At 39.0% G+C, this 18,816-nt stretch overlaps 2 protein-coding genes across 4 annotated transcripts in view; both read left to right on the top strand.

Annotated features, from left to right (window-relative positions):
- Positions 1 to 11,477: 11,477 nt before the first annotated feature.
- On the top strand, positions 11,478 to 18,283 carry nod2 (nucleotide-binding oligomerization domain containing 2). 2 transcript variants are annotated; one of them, XM_084107469.1, is made up of 11 exons: positions 11,478 to 11,775; positions 11,981 to 12,506; positions 13,187 to 13,313; positions 13,612 to 15,376; positions 15,720 to 15,803; positions 15,912 to 15,995; positions 16,089 to 16,172; positions 16,266 to 16,349; positions 16,551 to 16,634; positions 16,716 to 16,799; positions 17,462 to 18,283. In XM_084107469.1, the coding sequence occupies exons 2-11, from the start codon at positions 12,030 to 12,032 to the stop codon at positions 17,532 to 17,534; spliced, it is 2,946 nt and encodes a 981-aa protein (XP_083963595.1). In that variant the 5' UTR covers positions 11,478 to 11,775; positions 11,981 to 12,029; the 3' UTR covers positions 17,535 to 18,283. The 2 variants fall into 2 exon arrangements, with proteins under 2 accessions (XP_083963595.1, XP_083963596.1); XM_084107470.1 differs by having other exon boundaries at positions 11,635 to 11,775; positions 16,716 to 16,804.
- Positions 18,284 to 18,426: 143 nt separating this feature from the next.
- The window catches only part of cyld (cylindromatosis (turban tumor syndrome)), a 34,685-nt gene continuing 34,295 nt past the window's right edge, over positions 18,427 to 18,816 (top strand). For both annotated transcript variants that reach the window (XM_084108534.1, XM_084108533.1), the window contains exon 1: positions 18,427 to 18,784. The gene's annotated coding sequence lies outside the window, so the exon portion shown is untranslated. The remainder of the gene's footprint in view (positions 18,785 to 18,816) is intronic.

The raw sequence follows: 18,816 nt of genomic DNA, 5'->3' as shown, positions 1-18,816 counted from the left end.
GGCCCTGATTTCTTTGCCTGTTGTTTTTGAAAATGTTTCTGATGATTTCTTTGCATGCATGTACACTCCATCTTTTTCGACTTTTAAGTGCAAATACTTTTGCATGCTCTCTGATATCTATGTTGTTTGCATGTCTCGCTTCAAATATTTCCCACAGCTGCGGTCTTACACATGGCCAGCGAAAGTACTGAGTTTTAAGTTACAACTGGCTACTAACACATCTCCATCTGTTTAAAAGTTTGATGTCTCTTATGCTCATTTGTGCTTATGATTATTTGTCGAATAGAAGTTCAAAAGAACTGCATTTAAAAAAAAACAAAAAAAAAACAACAACTTTTGTAATGTCGTTTTGATCATTTAATGCATCCTTGCTAAATAAAAGTATTAATTTCTTTCAAATATAAAATCTTACCGACCCCACACTTTGGAAAGGTAGATTATGAAATTTAATTTGTGATAAATAAATACAATATGTAGCAGAGCAATAGGAATACATGTACATGTAGTTAAATAATGAAGCATAAGGTTTGAGTGGATCGATTACAGCTTAAATATTTTGTGAAGGTATAATGTGAAAGAGAATATACCTATTTAGGCTAATGTTATAGCCTATATAACAGATTTTTCAGTGTTGTCTATACCAGAAATATTAATTTAGCCTAAGCGACAGTGCATTCAAGGTATCAATCAGCATGTGTGTTTCCTGTGAATCAAACCCATGACCCTTTAGCGTTGCTAGCGCCATGCTCTAACATTTGAGCTAGGCCTGCTAGAACGCTACTAGAACCTAATTTCCTCTCTCTCTTTTTCTCCTCAACTCAACAAATATTTTCACAAGTACATGAAAGTCACACCAGGTTCAAATTGGGTGCTGTTTATTTGTGTGGTGAGGGCTGTAGGTGTGAAAGAGCCATATCTCTATGTCACAAAAACAAACAGACAGTGAGCGAGCGAGCAAGCGAATGATGCTATTGACTCGAGCGTGAGTGAGGAGGCTGCTTCCATATGTGTGGAGTGTGCTTTGTCTCCTGTAGATAGACACAGTGCTTTGAAGTGCGGATTGGCCCAGTGGGGTGCTAGCTTCTGTTGAGAGGAGATGCTAAACACAGAGGATGTGAGGGACACGCGACTGCACGCTACACTATTACCCATACAGGAGCAAAGAGGCGAAAACGCAAATCCAATGATAATGTACATCTGTTCCAGAGTATTTAGAGGCTTTGAACGTTTTTTCTGCAGGATAAGTGGAGCCCTTTTTCTTACAGTATCTCACAACTTCAAAGCAGATTCTCTGGATAATGCAAATGATTGGAATATGGTGCTTTCTGCAGGCTCAAGAGCATGAAAAGAAAAAGGAGATGAGAAAAAAAACCCTGAATTTAAGCTAATTGGTGTGGTAAGCTTTTATGTATGAGAAGAAGGGCGAATATAAAGCACTTTATTAACTGTCAAGTTCATTGAATTAGGCGAGATGCTGACAGAGTGCTAAAGTTCAAATTCTTTGAGGTTTGTTTGTAGCACTCAAGGTCTCGGTGCCCTGTTGACATTTGCTCCATATCGACTCCTGTTAAGGGTATGATGAGATAACAGCCATTGAGATTAAAAGCGTCCCGTTGTAATCACAAGGGCATGCGTGACAGCTGAGAAGGAGATGGTAAATGGAGGTGTGAATGTCGCAGGCTGCACATTTCTATTAGAGTGCACAGTGTAAGTCTTGCTATGTCTGTGTCTTGTGTGTAATATTATAATGAATTATTAATATAAATAAAAATATAAATTCATTCTGAAAATGAAAAATATCTGAGGATCAGTGTTATTGATTTTATTATGTTATTGTTATACATATTATTGTTTATGGGGTCCCTTTTAAATAATGGCTTTTCTTTATTCCACCCTGTGATCATCGTTGTTAAAGGTCCCATGACATGAAATTTTCACTTTCTGAGGTTTTTTAACATTAATATGAGTTCCCCAAGCCTGTATATGGTCCCCAAGTTTCTAGAAATTTCAATCGGTGTAAATCGAGCTTTTGCTATCTTTCTCTGCCTTTGAGAAAATGGAGGCTCATAGGCGCTGATCTTGAATCTCCTCTTTAGGACGTCATAAGGAGGAAATGTTACCTCCCCTGTCTCTGCTTTGCCCGCCCAGAGAATATTTTCCGCCCATGCGAAAATGCGCTAGGAAGTAAATGGTAAATGGTAAATGGACTGCATTTATATAGCGCTTTCACAGACCTATGGCCACCAAAGCGCTTTACATTGCCTCACATTCACCCATTCACTCACTCATTCATACACCGACGGCGGTGTCAGCCATGCAAGGCGCCATCCAGCTCGTCGGGAGCAGCTGGGGTTAGGTGTCTTAAGTAGGAACGCGCGCGCGCGATTTTAGTTTGTCCACGAGAGATATCATGGCTTTTGAGCGAGCGAAGCATAACAATTGCTCAATAATTGGATGTACAAATGAACACCGAAGGGTCAATACAGAGCTGGGCTTGCTGAACGTCTGAAACTAAAGTCTGGATCACTCTCTTTAACTCAGCTACACACACCTCGGACAAGTAAGTCAACTAATATAAGTGTGTTGCTTTACTGTTTATGGTTATCTAGATTGTTACACGTAGAATGTGGCTGTAACATTAGCTATGCAGCTATGCAGTTTGTGTGTGTGAATACACACACTGTAACGCGAGTGTTGTACACTTCTTTGTTATTTGGATAACCGTTTTCCTGTTGGTTATATGGCGCGCGCGATATCCGCATTTCAAGATCGCAGAGCTTGATGTAATTGTAATAAGATAAATACAGACATTACAGATCTCTCATGAAAAGGCAACAGTAGATTCGCGTTAGCTACATGATAATAACTGTAAACCATCCGAATAAAGTACCGTATCCAGACATAATATTTTAAACTAACCATTCGGAAACGTCCTGCTGGAGCCGCTGAGTTGCAACTTCTTCATCCGTTGCTTCTCCATCCGGATCAGATTCTGGGTCAAACTGAAATGCTTGAAAGACTGCGTGTCTTCGTGCCATTGCTATAACAGTTATCCAACGTAAACATGCATGGTACCGTTGCGCAAGATGGTCAAGGCCACACCCACCCTCCACCTTGCGCCGCCTTTCTCCTCCTCATTATCATTTAAGGCTACAGACACAGAAACGGCCCGTCTGAAGGAAGCTCATTCTGGGACTGGCTTGTAGTGGCTATAATTCTGCACCGAGGCTGAATTTTTGGAAAGAGATTTCAGATACAGTACTAGGGACCACTAAGGCCTATATTAAAGCCTACAAAAAGTAGCATGTCATGGGACCTTTAACTGAAACTAAAACTATTAAAAAAACACTGCTGAAATAAAAAATAAAATCAGAGCTTAAATACAATGTAAATATTAGATTAAAAAAATTACTTAAACAAAAAATTAGAACCTAAATTCTTCACACTAGAAAAAAAAAAAGATTAATTTAAGAACTGATCACTGAAATGTTCTTTGGGGAGCCAAAAATGGTAAATATAAATAAATAAATAAAGTCAGGAACCCAAGTGCCAATGAACTGTGGTGAATTATTCTGAAGGAGAGAGAGAAAAGAAAGAGAAAATGCCTGAGGGCTACTATTTTTCAACCAAGACCCCTGTAATTATAGCATTTTAGATGGTAAATGTACACTGATAAAGAGAACCAAAATGTGATGTGTATTATCATGAAGCGATTAGTTACTTTGCTGAGACCACGGCTCATGTCTCTCCAATTAGCAGTAAATCCCACTTTCACAGCATAATCAAGCCTTTATGAACATTAAAGCTCTTCTTCATTTGGCTTGAAACAATGAGCTACAGATATTTATTTCAGCAGTGTTTTTTTAATAGTTTTAGTTTCAGTTAAAGGTCCCATGACATGCTACTTTTTGTAGGCTTTAATATAGGCCTTAGTGGTCCCTAGTACTGTATCTGAAATCTCTTTCCAAAAATTCAGCCTCGGTGCAGAATTATAGCCACTACAAGCCAGTCCCAGAATGAGCTTCCTTCAGACGGGATAGCAGATATGAGTAAGTGAAACCCTCTGTCTCTGATTATGTTTCACCTGCTTTTTTTCCCTGTTCCTCTCCAGCTACTTACTTTCTCAAAGTCTGCTTGGATCATTTATGAGTCACCTGCATATCCTATAGTCTTGAATGAGTGTTTCCTCCTGTGATTCCAGAGCTGCATGCTTCACTTGTGACTTCAGCGCTCCCTCTTGAGTCACCTGCGCTTCTGGAATCTCTTCATTGTGAATCAGTGTGAGATATGTTAAGATTTATGTGGGATATGTTAAGTTTTGGGGTCTCAGAAAGAAAGCATTGACTTACACCTCTTCAGTCTTATTACGACTGACCCATCAACCGATTTATGGGTCCACCTAAACTGGTGGTCCCAGATGTGTATGACATTATGTGCAACATTATGTGAGAGTTTTATTTGACATCCCAGACAACTGGACAATTCAATAAAAAGTGAATTGGATGGTCCACTTTAGAAATTCTACTAACTATTAGTAACTTTGGATTTCTGCAGAGACTGTAGACCATTAGGTTAGCGTTTTGGGTTAGAATTGCAAAGTAACTTAGTAGAATGTCTAAAAAGGGACCATTAAAATAGACCTAACAGAAATGAACTTTTTTACTTCCAAAAGTGTGTTTCTGTCTTACATGGGTTGTTTTAAATAGAGAAAATGTCAAATAAAAAAATAAATAAAAAATAGAGAAATAAAGATTAACTGATAAACTGAAAAAATCTCAAAAGAAATAGACAAAAGAAACAAGAATGAGGAGTATATAATATTTAAAACTGCAAGTGTGTAAAGATAGAAATCAAGAAAAGTAAAAGTCAGAAACACAAAATGTTGCCATTGGCATTCAGTCATTTTCTGCTGGGCATTTGGAATATTCGCCATGAACTTTTTTCAATAACCTTGATTCTCCACAGTAAACCAATGATTAATTTAGTGAAATCTACTGTGGTTCAGTAGATTTCCCCTTTGGGGTATTAACATGCTAACAGCATGCTCACGCAGCACTGGATAGAGGAGTCTTTTATTTAAAGGGTTAGTTGACCAAAAAATGAAAATTTGAGAGATTTCTGTCCCTCCATAGACAGCTATGGAACTGACACTTTGACGCTTCCAGATGTTCATGAAGAGATCCTAAAACTAATTGATATCAATTGAACAGTTTGAGACTTGATCGCTTTATATGATGAACAGATTGAATTTAGTCTTTTATTCACATTATAAACATTAATCAACTCACACAACAGTTGTGGTAAAAAGAAACTCAAGCATGTTCGCTTGACGTGCGAGAACCAATGAGGTTCATTCTCGTGTGTTACCAGCACTTTTAAGCTTCCGCAATAACCAATGAGATTTGTTCTCGTGCGCCTAGCAGGTTCGGTAGAGCTTCTGTTTATGTTCGCTGATGAATATTTATTTATTTATTTTCTTATTTGGTTGTCAAAAGCTTTTATAATGTTAGAGCAGGCACAGCCATTTTTAACTTTTTAACGATCCCTTGGCGGGATGCTGTAGATGTTTTCCACTAAGAACACTAAGGATGGGTGCATGGCATTTACACAGTGTGAGTCTAATTGAATTACATTCCAATTATTTTGCTTATCTGCATCTGACGTTACTTATAGCCCTTGATATGTTAATTCCATGCATACATGCTGTTCACATTTTTTCAAAGGTGCAAACGAGCCGTTGTTATCACAGTTAGCCCTGGTTATCTTCTTAAACTCTGATGAAGTCTATCAGAGGCCAACAAAATGAGAAAAAGAGAGGGAGAGCGTATGGGAGAGAGAGGCACCAAAAGTTCCATTGGTTTTGAGTAGATCATTGGGGCTCTTTATTTTTGCAACATCAAAGGGCTTGTGTCTGCTTTGATGTGGCAGCATGCTGTTTAAGGTACAGAGTGAATGGAAAGATGTCAAGCTGCAAGGTGCCTCTGTAGTTTGCGAGGAGGGCTCTGCAGAGCAGCAGATGAAAGGACCAAACAGGGTTTGATAATGAATGTCCAACAAGTAGCCCATCTCAGGCAGTGCTCACGCAGCAGGAGCCAGAGCTAACCTTCAACGACGCACACAACGCCTCACACTCCTCCTCAAACTACTATCGCTCACTCCCTCGGTCTCTCTCTTTTTAGCCGTCTGCTGAAAACTCCAGAGAAGTGAGCTTTAATCTTCTTGTCAATTAAAACTCAATACAAAAGCAACCGCACAAACACACAGATAAAGGCGCGTGCCTGTGCCTGCGACTGCGGTCGCAGATGCGCAGCAACACGCTCTGGCACTTCTTCTGTTCCATTCTCTCTCTCTCTGAAAGACATTTGATCTCTATCTTTTTGACAGAGCATGTCTCTCTAAACTCAGCACTAATTGGCTTCCAATTTCACCAAGACTCGACTCAATTAGGACATCGCTTACCAGCTTGCCTCTTCGGTCTTTTTGAAGCCATTGTCCACCGCTCTGCTGACAGAGTTTTACATCACTCTCAAACAGTGTCAGTTCACCTGTTTCTTTGATATGCTATTTCAGAAAAAGAGTGCAAACTGGAAATGTCCTGCAATGGATGTGTGATGAAGTGTTGTTAGGCTGAATGCAACTGAAGGCTGATCAAACAGAAGAACAAACTTGTTAGAGAGAGGCAATGTATTTTAATTGATTATTTTATAAAACCAGACATTATAAATTGTGTTGTCAGGAAGGTGTGCCAGACAGAAACATGAATTTACTGCTATTGTTAGCATTTTCATGTGATGAAATAGATCACTGCATTCAGCAAACCACTTCTTTAATAATGTAGCCTAAATATTTCAACCAAGAGAACACAGTCTAACACTCTGAGGGCAGAAGAGGATCCAGCTTTAAAGATCTAGTGTTCATCTATATAGATGGGCTATTTTAGAGTTGTGAAAAGTGGATATTCATTTCATGCTCTCTGGGGTAAGTGTGGTATGAACCCCCCTTACCCAAAATTCCCTGGTGTGCTGCCCTTCCAATCAGCCATAACCACTCTGTGATAGCCATAACATAACTGTGATAAGTGCGTATGCCTGCCTGTGGTCAAATAAGATCCTTACTGAAAATCAAGCTAGAATTCAGAACCGTCAAGAACTTATTAATTAAATACTTTGTGATTGGAGTACCAAGTGTACCAGTGTGTCCTGTAGTGTTTTTCAGTGATGCTCCCCCGCTGCTGCTTCTTCGGTGCCTCGACAAAAGAAATTTTATTTTACTGGAGTTGTGAATGTGAATTCATTGTCTGTACTGAATGTGATGCAATAAAAAATATTGTGTACCATGAAATAATGGAAACGTCTTATTATTGAATTGTCCTTGCAGGGTGCTGCGTGCATAAACAAACATACAACGCAGCAGTGTTGTCCGGTTTACATACAAATGACTCTTATCTGGTTCTTTTAATGAATCAAAAAATATAGAGCCCAGTGTAGTCTGATTCCTGAACGAATGTTTCATATGAACCAGTTCTTTTTAGTGAATCAAAAACATAGACCAGTGTAGTTTGATTCCTAAACGAATGCCTCTTATGAACTGGTCATTTTTAGAGAATCAAAAACACTGAGTGTAACTAGTGATTTCTGAATCCCAAACTAATGTCGGTAACACTTTATTTTACAGTGTCCTTGTTACATATGTTACATGTACTTACCATAGTAATAACAGTAACATGCATAATTACATGCAACTAACTCTCAACCAAATCCTAATCCTACCCTAACCCTGTAGTAAGTAGCCTACATGTAGTTAATTATTATTACTCAGTCAGTACTTAAATGAATAATTACATTGTAACAATGACACCCTAATGTCTCTTATGAGCTGGTCAAAAAGACGATTTAGACTTGTTGTTTAAATCAGTCTTATAAATCCTTCTCAATAATTCAATCACAATTCATCAGAACAGTAATGAGTCAACATTTGACTCACTCACTGAACTGCAAACTATGTAATAAATTTTTAATTTTTTATGTAATAAATGAAGATCCCTAGTAGCTACGAAACACTGATGTGTGCTTCTCCACTTGTATACGTCCACTCATACATGTATCACCCACAAACGTATATTATAAGGTCACCCCTTCATGAAGGGACTGTAAAAATCCTGCATCTCTTTTTCTCCTCCAATATTTACAATTTGTGAGCAAGCCAGTCTTACAAAATCTGAAATGACAAGAACATTTATGCAAAGGGAGCTCAATTCTTCTCTGATTAGGATATTAGCATTTCTGTCAGAACTCTCCTCTCTGTTCCCCAGTCTTTGTGGAAAACATGACAACCCACACCTCACTGTTTGTCATCATTACATCTGTCATTGTTAAACCCATCTGAGCTTTATATTTTACACTGATAAGAAAGATGACAAACTCATAACACATTAGGAAATATGAGATAAAGCAATCATGACAATACAACAGGCAATACAGGAACAAAACAACTCTCTTTCTCATGTTTTCATTAGATCAAAGGCAAAGGCAGATTGGAGAAGCCTCATATCCATCTCACACACAATGCAAAAAATATGTTTTTGCATTGCTTTCAATTGTTTGGATATTATGCCAATAAGCCTGATCTGACCAGGGTGTCTAACTCTGTTTTCATGACTAAAATCCTGAATATTTTTCCTAGCTCTGAAGATTTTTGAATTTCTTTTTTTTTTCTGACGAGTGTTTTAAGCATGTAACAGAGCAACTTCCGAGATAAATAAGCAGAGTATAAGAATTGAAGGCAATCTCTTTTCAGCTTCTGTCATGCTGCTCTGTTTCTCTGCTGAGACACTGGCTAATTGTGTTGTCACTGTCAGCACACGTCAGCTGGCCACTGCATGACTGTTCTTCTGTGTCCAGTGCAATGCCAGAAATGGACCATGCATGATAGACAAGTTCATTGAGAGATACTAAGGAGAGTAAGTCAGTCAGTTAATTTTGTGGAAGAAAATGCCCATTAGGCTACTTTTGTTCAAAATTGTTTATGGTCTCAAATTCTACCTACCAGGGTTGTGCATCATTCAGAAATGAATTGAGAATGCCTTTTAAAATCTAGTTCCAGTTCAAATTGAAGTTAGAAACAGAAAGCAAAACTGCAGTTCAAATTTGAATGTATGGAGGTAGAATTCAAATGAATTGAAATCAGTGGCGTAGGCAGAAATTGTATTTTGGGCGGGCCAGTGAAAAAGTGAGTGGGCCTATAGTTTTTCCTAGAAAAAAAATTACTTAAATAATAATTAAGCCTTAGAGAGTAGAAAAAAGAATAGACAAACTGCAAAAACAGTTACACCTTTATTTTGCAATATTCGGCATAGGCAATAACAAAACACTGTCTAATCATCATGTTCAACCATTGGTTGCTGATTAAAGGAAATTACCATATTTGGATCCGACAGCATTGTACAGGAGAGAGAGAGAGAGAGAGAGAGAGAGAGAGAGAGAGAGAGAGAGAGAGAGAGAGAGAGCTTTTCAACGGTGTTTGGCAGGTGCAGACAGCGATCGCGGAGCAGCATATTGATTTAGAACGCCAACTTTTGTTGAATTTAGGAGAAATCTACAGACGCAAATAGACAAAATGTAGTAAAATAAAGACCTAAATGTGTATTTTGGACTTTTTTTCACCACAAGTCTGAAAGAAGGCATTGAAGACAAATAGCCCAAAATCTCAAAATTGACCAGTGAAAAAAAACCCCCGATGTTTTTGCCTGCCGTGTCTTGCCTTAAATCACTTCACGGGCAAAAATTAAGGAAATTAGTTAAACAACAGGCCTACCTTTGTTGTTTTCATTCTACAAAACAAGACGCAAGTGCCTGGGTTTAGTGTTGAAAACAGAAATGATCTCATCATAGTCCAAACAGTCACAGAGTTCTTTTTCAAATAACTTTTTGGCTAAAAAGCAGCTAGCTGGCTAAAGGCCGCCAGAGCCCGCCGCCCAGAGTGTCTTCCTGTCGGAACCCCTAGCAACCATAGCAACCAATTACGTTCTGGAGAGAGGCTTTCTACAACTTGCTTCAACAGTTCCATTTTATTCGGAAAACAAATTGAACACACACACACCAGTCAACAATAAATCAAGTTTATATTAATATATTTTCTTAAATACATTTGAATAATAAAAATAAACTAAAAATGTATTTTGATCAAACTTGCCTGGGCGGGCCAGTGAGTAATGTGGGCGGGCCAGTGCCGCCCTGGCCCATTACTGGCTACGCGCCTGATTGAAATGCAAAGAAATTCATGTAACTGTATTTTTAACGAGAAAAACAAAGTTTTGAAATCGGCTCTGTCTTTTACACTGTGGATGACAGAGGGATGGAGACATCACGCTGATCAGCTCTGGTCTCATCAAAGCCAGACAGCCCACCCACACAAGGGATGAACACCAAACCTGCACAGCAGCTTCCACTGCCCAGTTGACTCCTGTGTCTCATCATCAGAAGATAACATATACGCTATTGCTAACACTCTAAATAGGATTGCAGACTACATAAATAGTGCATAAAGGTAATAACTGATCAGTAGGCCTATTATATAGCCTACTGAGTCTATGCAGAACATAATAATTCCCTCTGTACTGCCTTAAGGCCAGAAGCTGTTGAGCCGACTAGCAAATCAAATAATATTTAGGCTTAACCATTTGTTGTAACTGACTGAAAATGTTTCTTGAACATTATTGATAAATTATAGAAACATGTGCACAGATAGTAGCCTAGTATTTACAAAAACAAACAAGAAAAAAAAAAAGGCTGAACACAAGACTATGAACATAAAACTATTATTTATGAACTTTAAATATTTATCATTTACTGTAAAAAAAAAGAAAGAAAAAAAGACAAACAGTTTGCTTGCTGAGATAAAGTAATAGGCTAATTTTTTCGTGATGCTAGGGTTCCCTCTTGAGTTTGAAAGGTGGTTCTGCATGCCTTTTTATTACTAGAAAATGTGGCAAAACATGTTTCTTGTTTACAGTCGCGATACAATTTTGTCAGTCATCGCGCCATCGTTCCGATCATTTTTGTTGTTGTCACTCCCGAAACTCTGCAGTGTGCATGACCAGAGCAGATCCGGGGAGGGTTGGACCACATGATTTACCCCAGTTAAGTGTTTATAATTTGTAGCCTAATATTTATATTAAGTAAAAGGAGAAAAAAAGTCTCTGACACCTATAGCCCTTTTACTGGGAAGAAAATTTGTACAAACACAATGTGATTCCATCCCCAATAAAAAAAAGAACAACACTCTACCCAACACTCGATTTGTGCAGTAGGCTATTAGACATAAGCAGCAGATATACTTAAAGTTTTTAACACAAAACCACAATGACTTAGCCTACTGTCGTGTAAACAAAGTGTCACAACACCCCAATACACAGACGGCTTTATGTGTCATTAATATAACTTCCTGAAGATTCAGAGGACAGCAGCGCCTCCTCTTTCACTTTCAGTTCGGACGATCATTTCCATAAAGTGACCAAACAGAGTAGGCTATGCCGACAGATAAGCCTGTGTTCGTGGTGTTTTCATATTCCAGCTTAGTCTATATAGATTGTCAAGAATCACAGGCTATGGAATATTTAGCAGACAGACGTTTGTAGGCGTGTTTCGTTTGGGATATTAATTTCGAAAGTTTTCTTAAATCAGGCTATACGCATACGCGTATGAAATCTTATGAATTAAACATTTACTTCGCAGTGGGGGAGCAATGACGTTCAGGAGTTATTTTGAACCTTGTCTGGTAAGTTATTTATTTTTTAAAACCATCATTCACTTATCTATTCATAATTAAAAAAATAATAATATACTAGGCTACTGTGTGGCCTATCCGCTTTTGGTAAAAATGAGGAAACGAGTGCTCAAATTTACTCTAGCTGTTAATAGGAACTTGTGCCAATATTCTATATCTCTGTGTGATGTTGGTCTTCTATGTCTCATCCCTTTAGTTGGGTTCTGATTGTGACTGTTGACTTTGAGACAAGGCTGAGTTCCACTATGAGCTCTAAGTTGATCCTAAAACAGCGAGCAGAGCTTCTGGCAGTCCTATGTGGTGGAGGCAGTGCTGAACCTCTGGACTGTGTTCTGGACTTACTCCTGGCTTGGGAGGGTCTTGTCTGGGAGGATTACCTAAACATACGAGTGGCGGAGAAACCCTTATGTTCTAATGTCAGGCAACTTTTAGATGTGGTGTATGAAAAAGGAGAAGATGCATGCAGCCTTTTTTTGGCTGCAATTAACCAGATCTTACCAGAGGAGCAGAAGGCTGGGCTGTGTTTTGGGAAAGGATGCGCTGTGCTGGGCAAGAACAGACCAGACACTGCAACTTTAACGTTATTGGCTGACAGGCCAGTGTTAGTGACAAAGCTCAGAGATAATATAGACGGAGCTTTGAATGTTTTACTGACAACTGGCTGCTTCACCATCAAAGATTGTGATGGGGTGCAACTACCTGTATACACACCTTCACAACAGGTATAACTTGATTGAATACTGCTTTAACCCATAAATTAGTTTACTTCTTTGTATTATGAAATCCTTGCAATTGAACATGCCCCATGACTAAATGATGTTTTATTAACAAAGTTCGGGAGGAGCACGTTCAGATAATTAACCTAAATTAACACAAGAGGAGCGCACTCAGTTAATCAACCAATTGCCAAAATAAGAGGTATATACAGTAGACTTACCTCCGTTCGTTGACAGTTTAACAGCATCCCACCACCACCCATTCTCCTCACTTCTAGTCCTAACCACTCTTACAACAACCGGGGGAGTACTCTGGGTTCGGGCCAAATTCCAAGCTCGGAGCCCTCCCCCCGGACAGCACGCCAAATACGCATAACCTTTACTCCACTTAATTACATGTAAATGTGAACTCGTGAACTATCATATAACTTGCCCCATGACTAAATTAAATTGTCAGTGACTGTTGAATTGCCAAACAATTTTCAGACAATTGCCAAATGAAAATTGTCACATTGTTATATTATCTCTCATACATGCTTTAGAAATTGAGCTATTTTCTTATAGTAATTGATAAGTTCAAATTAGTTTGACATATGACATATTTCTTTCTTCCAAGCCTGTTCACACTAAATGTCCTTTACTTGCTTAATGAATGTATATCCAGTGATCTTATTGGATTGTTGCAGGTTCGGAGACTGTTAGACCAAGTGAAGTTTAAAGGGGAAACTGCTGCAAAGACCTTACTACAGTATCTAGAACAAACAGAGCCAACCAGACCAAACCCTGAAGATACAGAAAGTCACCTCTCTGCTGGTATAAGACATTTCTCAGTTGTATGGACAGGATGTCTTTTTTCATGTCTTTGTCTTTGATATTGCATAAGATGCAAGAAATGGGCATAATTATGATGTCAATTTTATATATTTGAATAAATGTTGACAATTAAATAAAATCTAAATGTAAAATAAATATAAATAAATTCAGAAATATAAATAAAATAATAATGAAATAAATAATAATTTTTTTTCTTTATTTCTGATAAGTTAGCTTATCAAAAACATAAATGTTATTGTCAATACACTTTGTCTTCTACTTTACATTGTTTCTCCAGATTGTCTGCTGTACCAGAAGAAGCTGCGAAGCTCTGTTGCTGCACAGTCCCTCTTTCTTAGCACATACGGCGGGACAGGACGTTTCTCCTTGGATGATATTTACACTGATGGACTTCTTGAAGTGATGGATGGTTCTGGTGAAACTACTACATTAGGGCTGGAGGATGTGATGGGTCCCATAGGGACTCTAAATGAAGATGCTGACACCATTCTTCTGTCTGGGGAGGCAGGAAGTGGCAAAAGCACACTGCTTCAGCGACTGCACTTGCTCTGGGCTAGAGAAGCTTTGCTCACAAACACTTTCCTGCTGTTCCCCTTCAGTTGCCGCAAACTGAATGCAGAGCACAGAGAGCTGTCTCTGAAAGAGCTCCTCTTCCTGCACTGCTGCTGGCCTGATCGAAGTCAGGATGAGGTTTTCCAGTACATCCTAGACCACCCTCATATGGTCCTCTTTACTTTTGATGGGCTTGATGAGTTTAAACAGGGTTTCACAGATGAAGAACGTCACTGCTGCCCCACAAAGCAAGTGCCTATACCTGTATTGCTTTTCAATCTCTTGCAGGGTACGCTAATGAAGGGCGTTTTGAAGGTGCTCACCAGCAGGTCACAGGCTGTGGGCCCATCGTTGAAGCGCTATCTCCGCAAAGAAGTGCACCTGAAGGGTTTTTCTCCTAGAGGTATCAACTGCTTTGTAAAGAAACATCATAGCGACCCTGCTATGGCTAGACGTGTCATAGAGTCCCTTCAGAGTAACACAGTGTTGCTAGGTCTTTGCCACATCCCAGTCTTCTGCTGGATTGTGACCAAGTGCCACCAGGAGCTTCTGGGTGGTCAAGATGGTATTCCCCAGACCATCACTGATGTCTACCTCCTGGTCTTACAGCATTTCTTCCAGCGAAAGTCATCTCAGCCCCAAGGAGTCCTGGGAAAGGCCTGGCTGGAGGAACATTTGGACACAGTGTTAAAACTTGGACAGTTGGCATTGGAAGGCCTGGAAGCCTCTTGTTATGTGTTTTCAGGATATGAGCTGCAAAGAAATGGGCTCACAGAACAGGATGTCAGCATGGGTTTCCTCATTTACTGCAATGACCTATCTCTGACAGACTGCAAACAGTATGAGTTTCTGCACATCACCTTACAATGCTTCTTCGCTGCTCTGTATGTTGTTCTGAATCGTAACAACAATCGCCCTGCTATCTCCAGACTCTTTCAGCCTCAGGAGAGGCAGTTGACGGGCCTGTGTCAAAGGTGTCTTGGACACTGTATTGATCCTTCAGTTGAGGAGGAGAAGACCCATGTGGCAGAGACACCAAACCTCCAGATTACAGCTCAGTTTGTGTCAGGACTTTTTTCTCAGCGACACCATAATCTCCTCCTGGACTGCTGTCCTACTGCTGTGCGTGAACGCAAATTCAAGCTGGTAGTGAAGTCATTGTCTAAAGGGATGCAGAGACATTTCAAGTCCATTCCTCGTCCTGTAGAAGGGGAAAAGAAGAGCATGCATGCCATGCCAAGTTTTGTTTGGCTAATCAAGTGCATATATGAAATGCAAGACAACAGTATTGCTCAAGATGCCGTGGCTAAGTTGGACGTTGAACATCTGAAGCTCACCTATTGTAACATTGGACCGGTGGAATGCACTGCGCTGGCGTACGTGCTGAAGTACCTGCGGAATCCTGTTGGGCTTCAGTTGGACAACAATTCAGTAGGAGATGTGGGCGTGGAGCAGCTTCTACCGTGTCTACGTATTTGTCACTCCCTTTAGTAAGATGAGAGATTATCTGATGGTTGTGTTTGAATTGTTGTTTAAGATTTATTTTTTTCTTTATTTAAAGGGATAGTTCACCCAAAAATGAAAATTCAAAAATCTACTTGTTCTATCATTTACTCAACCTTTTTTTCCATTCCAAACCTGTATGCATTGTGGAACACAAAATAAGATGTCTGCTTTTTTTGGTCCATACATAATAAAAAAAAATCAGTGAGGCCCAGTGTTGTTTGGACCCCAAAATATCTTCCTTTCTGTTCTGCAGAAGAAACAGGGTAATGCAATTTTGGAAGATGTGAGGATAAATACATGATTTTCTAAAACTTCTGAATTTTGCAGTTTAAGGAACAATAACATATCAGATGAAGGAATCCGGAAACTTCTGGAAAAGGGAATGAAGTGCGAAAGCTTCCAAAAAATAGCGTGAGAATATCAAACACCTAAATTCTGCATTTTATGAATAATGATAATGTATATTCTATTGTTATTCTTATACAACCAAGTTTTATTACTACCTCATCATTTCCTCAGGCTTTTCAACAACAAGCTCACAGATGCTTGCACCCAACATTTTGCTGGGCTGCTAAAAGCAAAGCAGAACTTCCTGTCTTTGAGGTCAGCGCTTATTTTATAAGGTTATTATGTTCTAGTTCTGGCCTATGGGATGCTGATCATTCTAATCATACCAAATTTATAACTGCTTTGTAGGCTTGGAAATAATAACATCACATGCGTTGGAGCAGAGCAGCTTGCAGAAGGCCTAAGCCACAACCAGTCTTTGCAGTATCTGGGGTGAGGTCAATGATGAGAAAGAATACTGTGCTCTAATGTTCCAATACTGTGCCTTTATTAAATTATATTTCCATTCTGACTTCTTATTTTCAGTTTATGGGGTAATAAAATTGGGGACAGGGGAGCTGAGGCATTGGCAACTGCGCTGAAGAATAGCACATCGCTAATATGGTTAAGGTAATCCTGTAAAATCCTGTATTAATTCTGCATTCTATGACTATAAAAAAAAAAAAAAAAAAACCTTGCAGCTATCTAATGCTAAACAGTGGAAATGGAAAGGTTGCCCAGTCAGAACAAACTAAATATGCAGAGCACTGAGCTACGCAGCATGTGTTTCTTTTTGTGTGTAATAATAATGTTTGCGTTGGTTTGTTTCAGTCTGGTGGATAATGGTGTGGGCAGTGCAGGTGCATGCGCTCTGGCCAAACTCGTCAGTCAGAGCAAAACTCTGGAGGAACTGTGGTGAGTGTGACTTATTTAAACCAATTTTTTTTTTTTTTTTTTGTCAGAATTACATGCTTTCTCTCTATCTCTCTCACTCAGGCTGAGCAAAAACTACATCAGCAGGGACGGAGTTGAGTGTCTGATAGAGGCACTGAAAATGAACTATAGTGTTAAGGAAGTCTGGTAAGGTAATTGTCCAGTATTTTAGCTGACTGTGTGCTAGTTTTACTCAATAAATGTTCATGCGTTTTCTTTAGTAGTGGTTTTGTATGTTGGTTGTAAATACCTTAATACCCTTTAGAATTTTTTTTTTTTTTTTTATGAATTCTGTCTGCCAAATTTAAATTTCTCATAAATGTGTCAACAAGTGAAACCAATAAAACCATAGCATATGCAGTCAAGAATCAACTGAAGGGTTCTCAGGACAAATGTGGGGCATGTTTTTTTTTTTTTTCATTTGCATACTATTTATTAATTACAATATTTTTTGCCAAAACAATAGTTAGATATTTTTTAATGTTTGTGTGCTTTTTTGTTGTTGTTGCTGTCTAATGAATTGTTCATAGTTGTTCAACTGTTTAAATTTTACTCAAAGGCCTGTAACAGAGTGTTTACTGGCAGGTTCTATGGTGAAAACTTACCTCATTTAATGTGACAACATGCCCCAGTATGTAATGATTAGCAGTTATCATGCAACTACTTTGGAACTTGATTAATCTTAGTGCAAACAGAATTTCAATTGTACTATACTTTATTACATTAATACCCATGCCTGGTGAATGGTTTGTGCTGTGAATAATATTAATGTCCTTAATACAAAGGTTCTTTGCTCTGTACTTTTAAAGGCTGAAACAAAATAATCTGAGCCCAGAGGAAGAAGAGGAGCTGAGCAAGCAAGAAAGCAGATTGATCTTCTGAGGGCAAGAAGGCTCTGTAATGCCTGCCACCAAACTCCCAAATCCAATGCTCATCATTTTCTTGAAGAAAAAAAAAAACAAAACAAAAAACTTGCACGCAAGCAGGAAGCCATAGTCAAAGTGCCTGTCTTGTAAATGGCTGATCTGGACTGAAGTAGAGGTAGCTTAAAAGCTAAATATCCAGGGTCCAATCAGAGCATCAGATGGGGCTGGAGAATGACTGGGATCCTCTGTTACCATTGTGACGTGAATGTGCCCCAGCTTGCTCCATCGAGACTGTCAAAAATGTACTCTTAGTAGAGGAAAACCTTAATAATAAGATGTAAACTGACAAACCAGTACACAAACTGACCTTCTACACAGAACATCAGGAGCATACACAACATTTGTCTGACTTTATCCATTGATTGAACACATCCTTAGTTCTCATTGATTGTACATAGTATTCTTTGTATATGGGAGTTTTTGCAATTTTTGTATTGTATATTCATGGTCTATATGTCTGTTACTTGAAACACAGATTCTCAGGGTTTGTTATTATGTTTTTAAATCCCTTTAATTACATCTTCTATGACTTCTATTTCATGAAAACCATAGATTTATTTGTTTTATTCATTCTCACAACATTCATGAAACAGTTGTTTACTGAGCTTCATCTAGGATCTATGTGAAACATGCTGTACAAGTAAGAATTCGATTTATATGCTTGGAAGAACAGAAAGGAAATAAACTGCAGTGTACAACCTGTCACCCAGCCAGTTCCTTAAAAACTCTTCAGCCAAACTACTGGAAAACCCCAAAAGGCGGGGCTAAGTAAAGGACAACCGAAATGGCCAATCAGATTTTAGCTGTCACTCACTGTCCAATAGGAGAGCAGGTTTCTCTCCAATAACGTAGCATGTTTGGTTTAACCGTCACATACACAACCACCACACTGTAAATAATACTCACACTGATTTCAAATGAAACAACGGCCTCGGCTATACCAATATTACCGGATTTTATTCGAGTTTCCCTTATCGTTTCACCCGGGATTATTACCAGCGGGTTTAAAGTCCACGGAGGAGGCGACTGTCCCTCCATTAACCGGTAGTATTGCGGAGTGGAGTCAGCGGTGGCTTCAGCTGAGCCCATCCGACAATGTCAAATAAACACCATCATCATTACTAACAGCGCCACGAGAGTTTCACTGGAATAATCTCAAATGCCATCGAAGGCGGACGGGTGAATACAGGGATATTTAAACGTCAGGTAAGAGGAGTCTGATCCGCTCATGCTGATGT

This window comes from Abramis brama (genome assembly GCF_963993115.1).
Source record: "Abramis brama genome assembly, chromosome: 3".
NCBI classification, from domain to species: domain Eukaryota; kingdom Metazoa; phylum Chordata; class Actinopteri; order Cypriniformes; family Leuciscidae; genus Abramis; species Abramis brama.
The sequence above is the reverse complement of the archived record's forward strand: the minus strand, read 5'-3'. Positions and strand labels throughout refer to the sequence as shown.

Excerpts from the sequence above, each read along its gene's own strand:
- nod2 (XM_084107469.1), top strand. The coding sequence starts at position 12,030 with ATGAGCTCTAAGTTGATCCTAAAACAGCGAGCAGAGCTTCTGGCAGTC. Across the intron at positions 12,507-13,186 it reads TATACACACCTTCACAACAG|GTTCGGAGACTGTTAGACCA; the intron begins GTATAACTTGAT and ends GGATTGTTGCAG. Across the intron at positions 15,996-16,088 it reads CAGAACTTCCTGTCTTTGAG|GCTTGGAAATAATAACATCA; the intron begins GTCAGCGCTTAT and ends ACTGCTTTGTAG.